The sequence below is a fragment of the Spermophilus citellus genome, assembly GCF_964194105.1.
Source record: "Spermophilus citellus genome assembly, chromosome: 14".
Taxonomy (NCBI): domain Eukaryota; kingdom Metazoa; phylum Chordata; class Mammalia; order Rodentia; family Sciuridae; genus Spermophilus; species Spermophilus citellus.
The window spans coordinates 52,707,325-52,714,915 of record NC_138194.1 but is presented as its reverse complement, the minus strand read 5'-3'; the positions used below and the strand labels follow the sequence as shown (position 1 = coordinate 52,714,915).

Genomic DNA, 7,591 nt, shown 5'->3' with positions numbered 1-7,591 from the left:
ACCATGTGAAGCCCTTTCCTGTTCTCTAAAGACAACCAGTGTGGGAAAGAAGGAATCTAGTTTCTCTAGCTCCCTATTTCCAATTTACTTGAGTTCAACTTTCTCAGACTTTTTGGTGAGAATTTTATACACCTAATATAATTTTAGTATTACACTGTTCACATCTCACCCTAGTTTCTCTTCACTTGCTTACAGATGACTGAAAATCCACAAAGAAAAAAAGTGTTTTAAAATTAGGTAAATAGGTAAAATAATTCTGCAATACAAATAAGCTTCAGTTTAATCAGACAGCATATACACGTAAATGGGAGATTATCAGATCTTTTCTAGCTTTATCAGATATTGTACTCCACAGTTTTCAAATAGGAAAACTTGGGAGAACCTGAAGAAGAAGGAAGAAGGTTGTATATAAAGGCATTGGAGTGGGAAAATTTACATACTACACATCTTGGACCTGGGCAATAAAAATTGTGAACTAAGATATTTGATCAGGAAACTATAAAGATAGTTTTGTTTTATGTTTGTTTTATTTTTGTCATTAAACTAAGTTCCTTGGCAATTTAGTTGAAGTGTCTGGAACAGATTTGTTCATTTCTCTATTCTCAACATTGAGAATTTTGTTTTTCTTAGTGTTCTACGTGGAAATAAAATTTATGACATCTAAAGTCTTGTGTTTGAAAGATTAACCTATATAAATGATAGACTTTTAAAAAAATTTATCAAAATTTTAAAAAATGGCTTTGGTGTTCTTTGAGGATCATAAATGATCTAAAATTATACATATTGTCTTCATTTAACAAATTGCATCATAATTACATTAAGCATCTTCTGAAATGGCCACAAGCAACTACTAGATCTGCAGGCTCAATAGTAGACAGTTGTAGTGTTTGGGGGTTTGTTTTTGTTTTGTTTCTTGCCTGCTTAGAATCAGAACTTCATCACCTTGTTTGGGAAATTACACAATTGTGTGTGTCTGTGGGTTGAAGTGTAAAAAGACTGATGCTTTTCCTTATCCCTGGCAACTGAGGGACAGACATGACCTAAGTTAGGTTAGTTAATGTCCATGGTCCCTAACTGTTGATAGGGATTAGTGTTAAAAAAGAAGGAATAAGACATTTAGAATTAGTGTCAGTGTTTTTCCATTGCCCTATGTATAAGGTTTCAAGTACCCAATAGCAGCAGCCCCTTAGGATATACCCTTTACCAATAATAGCAGCCACCTATTTTCCCTATGTTCCCAAGTTATCTGTTAACCCTCTAGGAAATTATTTTCGTATTTAAGGACATCAAAATAGTTTCCATTTTTTGCTTGACCCATACAGTCACTCTCAGGTGTCATAAAGCTATCAGTAGTATAAGGCCAGGCTATGGGCTCTGTAGTTCTTTCTCTAAGCCTAAATGAGCAGAAACTGCACTTGGCTTGATCACCATGGTGTAAACCAGGTCTTATTTCAGTGCTCCAGCAAGGTATTCAGTAAATGCTTGTTTGGTTTTCACTTGATACAGACCTTCAGGCCTCTTCAATATACATTTTAGATTTTTTTTTTTTTGTACCAGGGATCAAACTCAGGGGCACTTAACCACTGAACCACATGAAGCCCTTTCCTGTATTTTATTTATAGTAATTTAGCTTTATTGAGGCTGACTTTGAACTCTCGATCCTCCTGCCTTAGCCTCCCAAGCCTCTGGGATTACAGGCATGCACAACTGTGTCTGGCGAATTTTTCTTAGTATAGAAAAGAACTAAAAACTGATGATACCAAGATTTTTAACTTCAGATAAATAGGACTTGGTTTTTTGTTTTGAGCTCCCGCCCCCTCCTTTCCCTATTAGCAGAAACAAGGAGGTCAGGAAGAAGGAGATTAGGTTTCTATTTGTGGTAAATTGAACCTGGTAAATGCCATAAATTGTATTAACTACAAGTTAAACAGGTTGTGTCACTCAAGAGAGAGCTTTTATATCAGTTTGAAAAGTACAGCAGTCCCTCCTACTGGACTTTGATCCAGCAAAACAACTCACCCAACTGAACCTTATACCATCTCTGAACACCAGTGGGAAGAATGTTCTTTCATTTTTAAAAAGCGATTTGCTGTATGTGATTTACTTACGGCTTCAAAATGATTAGAAAAAATTTTATGATCCTACTTTCGCTGTTTGTGACTCTGGGAGAAGCAAGGAAGTCATTTCTCAGTTTTCAGAACACAGAAAAGACTGAAATACTATTTTTCACAAAGACTGAAGAAGTTGTTATTGTAAAGTCAAGTTACAAAGGTAAACGGCCTAACTCCAGCTACCTCTTTGTGCAATTAGAAGATCCTAAAATGTTGCATGTGGTGAATGTGACCAAGACCTCCTCGGATGCTACCAACTTTACCATAAACCTAAGAGCAGATGAAGAAGGAGAGACCAATTTGACCATTCAACTCTGGGATTCTGAAGGTAGGCAAGAAAGACTCATCGAAGAAATAAAGAATATCAAAGTCAAAGTTTGCACACAAACAAAAAAGAATCTTTTCCAGGCATCAATGCATGTCGATAAAAAGATCCTAATGCTTATTTTACCACTGATACTGCTAAATAAATGTGCCTTTGGTTGCAAGATTGAATTACAGGTGCTTCAAACAGTATGGAAGAGACCTTTGCCCGTAATTCTTGGGGCAGTTACACAGTTTTTTCTTATGCCCTTTTGCGGTTTTCTTCTGTCTCAGATTTTGGCCTTGCCTGAGGCACAAGCGTTTGGATTTATAATGACCTGCACATGCCCTGGAGGGGGTGGGGGTTATTTCTTTGCTCTGCTTCTGGAAGGAGATGTCACTTTGGCCATTCTGATGACTTGCACGTCAACATTACTGGCCCTGATAATGATGCCTATCAATTCTTATATATACAGTAAGATATTAGGGTTATCAGGTATATTTCATATTCCTGTTTTTAAAATTGTGTCCACACTCCTGTTCATCCTTATACCAATATCAGTTGGAATAATCATCAAGCGTAGAATACCTGAAAAAGCAAACCTCTTAGAGAAAATAATTCGACCTCTGAGTTTTATTTTAATGTTTGTAGGGATTTATTTGACTTTCAGAATGGGATTGATGTTTCTAAAAACAGCTAACTTAGAGGTGCTTCTTTTGGGTCTCTCAGTCCCCACTTTGGGTTTGTTGTTCGGGTACTCCTTTAGTAAAATTTGTATGCTGCCTCTTCCTGTTTGTAAAACTGTTGCTATCGAAAGTGGGATATTAAACAGTTTCTTAGCCCTTGCCATCATTCAGCTGTCTCTATCACAGTCCAAGGCCAACTTAGCTTCGCTAGCTCCCTTCACAGTAGCCATGTGTTCTGGATGTGAAATGTTACTGATCCTTCTGGTCTACAAGGCTAAAAAAAGATGTATCTCTATCAGAGAAGACAAAAAATCTTTTCTACTCTAAAAATTAAAGCGTTACTCAATTCCCACTCTGGCTTAGGTACTGTGGGAGATTAAAAAATACACAAAATAATGCCTACTCTTAAGCCACTTATGATCTGGTTAAAATTTGACCGGGGGATGTGGGGAGTTTGTATGTATCACATGCTTAGTGTGGTACAAACAGCAAAATATGCAGGAATTTAGAGGACAGAGACAAATTTTCCACTGTGTTAGTTTGGATAGAATACTTCACATTGAGAAAAAGCAAATTCCTTCACTAATAAATATAATCAAGACTAAATATTAAGGGAGGTATGTCCACATGGTACACATTTGGTAAATGCAAAGTTAATGGACACACATGTCTTAAACTAAATGTGACATCTCTGCTTGTTCATTTGTTTTTGTTTGTTTATTTGTTTTTTACCCCCAGTACTGGGGATTGAACCCAGGATCTTCTACCATTGAGTTACATCCCCAGACTTTTTATTTTATTTTGAGATGGTCTCCCTAAATTGCAAAAGCTGGCCTCCAACTTGTGATCCTCCTGATTCAGCCTCCCAAGCAGCTGATATTACTGTGTGTGCCCCTGCACCCTGCAACATATTTTTTTGTACATCTTTCTGTCCTGTGTACCTCCCACAGTAGCATTATCATTTGCCTTGAAACACAGGATCATTTCTTCTCCCTCTTATTCTGTCTTCCCTCTTTTTATTTATCTTTGTAGTTTTTTTAAAAAATAACCTATAAACCAGGTGAGGTGGCACACACCTATAATCCCAGCATCTTGAGAGGCTGAGACCGGAGGATTGCAAGTTCAAAGCCAGCCTCAGCAACTTAGTGAGACTGTAAGCAACTCAATGAGATGCTGTCTCTAAATAAAAATAAAAATAAAGGACTGGGGATATATCTCAGTGGTTTAAATGCTCATGGGTTCAATCCCAGGTACCAAATAATAATAATAACCTGTAAATAAATAATTACCTGTACCTTTTCATCAATCTCCTTTTTGCTCCCCATTCTATCCCTTTTGCCCTTTTCTTCTACCCTACAATTGCTCCTTCCCTAAACTTCACCAAACTGACTTTTGGTGTCTCTTCACCCTCCAGTCATTCTCATATTAATCTTCTAAATATCTAACATATCATGTAATTTTTCTTCAAGGAAGCCTTTTTTCCTTTTAAATAAACTCTATATTCCTTAATGAGACATTTATTACACTTTACTCTCTGACTTATCTTTCCAGTTTTTCTTCTTTTCCACTTCTTTACACACAAATTTTTGCTCCAATTGAGCAGAAGGACTTAATATCATAAAAATATGCCTTTCAATGAGCCAACTTGGCTTGTTTCACAGCTATTTCTGTTCCTATTTTATCCTTTTTATTTTGCTGTAAGTCCTTGAACGTAAGAATTATGTTTATTCATTTTGACATTCCCTGAAATGCCCAGCATAACATTTCCTATGAGTTATTTAAATAAAGTGTTGAATCATAGACTATGATCCTCTATCTACATCCAGTCTATGTTCTTCTCCAAACAAAGTATGAGCACCAAGAATAGGAAATATGACTCTTAAGAATCCTATATTTCCTATTTCCTAGCCTTCTGTTTGTAGGAAATTTATTTGATTCCCTACAGTCCAGTTGTCTTACCTGAAAATATAGATAATGGTGTCACCTCCATCAGATTGGTCTGGGAATTAAAAGAGGAATTAAATTAAATGTAATGTTCTTAAAAGAGCACCTGCCACATAGCAAGCACAATGTTAGCTGCTATTATTATATCAAAGCCTCAAATTTTGATCCTGATTTGTTGATTTGAAATTATTCATCCAATTTTGCCCATACTATTAGGAATTTTTATTTACTTACCAACTGAAAAGACAACTGTATTATTTTATGTCACCCAATCTAGTGTATGGATACCATGATTCATAACTGACCTGGTGGTGGATAAATGACATATCCCAGTCTCTAAAACAATATTTGGCTATGTGGACTATTTTCCTCCTCTAAACAAAAATCTTCATTTGCATGTTTACATTATAAGTAAATGTGCATGAATTTAATTTCTATATATTTTAATGAGCATATTTTACTAACTGAGAAACAAGAAGCCTGTCTTTCTAGTTTTATTTTATCATTGACCTTGTGACACTTCTCCACACTTTAGTTCTCAAATCTGTAAAATAGAGATGTAGTTGAGGTTTAAGATCTCACTCAACTCAAGTTAATGATTCTAGCAAAAAAAATAGCATCTGATTTTAAGGAATAAAACCTTGCATGATGGGTAGGATGATGGGGTAGAGTAGAAGGTTCAGGATGATGAGAATAGGTACACAATGCTGCTGCTTTCTGATTAAGGAACAACCAAAATATGAGCTTCCTGAGGGCAGGAACCACATACTACATTTTGAATTACCCACAGTGTTTACATGATGCATTAAACAAAGTAGGTATTCACTAAACATTTATTAAATCACTTATCAGTAGTATCTGTAAAGGTCAGAATCCCACACTCAAGAGCCAAATCTATGCCTATGTCAGCAATCCTAGCCCTTTCAATTTACTATTGGGTGACACTGGTTATGTTAATTTCTCTCTGTTTAAATTTATGTGGGAAATGGGGATTAAAAATGATAGTGCCATATCCTGGTTTTGTTGTGAAGATTAAGTAAGTTAATATGAACAAGATCCTCAGAACAGTGTCTAATACTTAGTAAATTTTACTATTATTAATGTTACTCTATGCTTATTTATATCAAATATTAACTTAAAAAGCCATTGGAAGTACATGGATAAAATTTTAAGTGTATTTTATTTATTTTATATATATGTCATGGAAGATAGATTTTGCATAATAAAACTTGCCTGAAATGTGAGATGGGGATGAAATCACCCATTATTTTATTATTATTATTTTTTTAAGAATGAGAGTTTGTTGGACTTATTTCTTAAAGTTTTTTTTCAGTCCTTTAGAGAGATGATGTTATGATAAACTATTCTAAGAATAACAATCATCTGATACATATTCTTATAACTGAGAAAGTGTTAGTATTATAGGAGAATGTTAGAAGTTTTAACCAAAGTTTGCAACTCCAACTTCTAACATGAAATCTTCTTAAGTAGCATGGAGACTGCTCCTGAGCAGCTGTATAGTGTGTACATAAGTTTGATTATTTTTTAATATCTTCTTGTTGTTGTTGTTGTTGTGTTGTTGAGATGGGGTCTTGCTATGTTTCCCAGGTTGGTTGCAAACTCCTGGGCTCAAGTGATTCTCCCCTCTTAGCTTCCTGAGTAGCTGGTACTACAGGAATGCACCACTGTGCTTGGTTCTAAGTTTGATCATTTTAAAATCAAAAACTACTACTAAGGAAATAACTGTTAGTTAACAAAGTCTTGGTGTGTTGAATCTGAGGTTTGTTTGTTTGTTTGTTTGTTTGTTTTTTGTTTTTAGTGAAAAAAGTTGCCATGTAAAGGAAATCAGTCCCAGAAACTAACTAGCAAGGTGCCCTCAATTTCTGGGGAAGGTATCCCAGGGGATGCCCCTCTTAATTATGCAAATATAGGGCAAATGGTCACCTATTGTCCATGGTGAAAGTTGACCAGACTACTGCCTGGCTTGACAATGGCCATCCTTTTCCAGAATTCCTTTGTGTAGAGTCAGGTATATTGGACCTCACTTCTCTTCCATTTTGAGGTTTGACATAATTAAAACCTCTCTAGATGGAAGTCAGCTGGCAGGAAAAGAATGTTAAAGGCCTCCAAGGGGGAACTTGTCCTTAGAGATCAAGAATAGAAACATGATGGTGTGGACAATACCAGGAAGCAGATTTTGCCCTGTCACAGTGCATAGCTGAGACTGGACCCTGTCTCCTCCTTGCCCCTCACCAACCACTCTCGCACAGCACACGTTCTTTGGTATTGGAAGCACGGACTGCAGATGTGACTGCAGCTTGAAAAACTGCCCTTTTGAGAACTTAAGAGTGAAGACTCATTATTAAATCAAAATTCTTGAGACCAAAAGATCTCTGAAAAAAAAAATTTATTGAGCCATTACATAGCTACTAGTCAGAAAGAAAAGATCAGTCTTAAGATTAAGTGCCTTGAGCTACTACCAACAAGGCTAGATAGCAGCCGGGAAAATGTCTACCAGATCTAAATAGTGGGAGTGTTGTATAATA

The 7,591-nt window shown here is 36.0% G+C and overlaps 1 protein-coding gene across 1 annotated transcript; it reads left to right on the top strand.

The window, feature by feature from the left end:
* Positions 1-2,117: 2,117 nt before the first annotated feature.
* SLC10A5 (solute carrier family 10 member 5) lies at positions 2,118-3,428 on the top strand (the record flags this gene model as incomplete). The annotated part of the gene is made up of 1 exon (XM_081266791.1): positions 2,118-3,428. One exon carries the CDS (start codon positions 2,118-2,120, stop codon positions 3,426-3,428), a length of 1,311 nt encoding a protein of 436 aa, XP_081122917.1.
* Between the last annotated feature and the right edge of the window lie 4,163 nt (positions 3,429-7,591).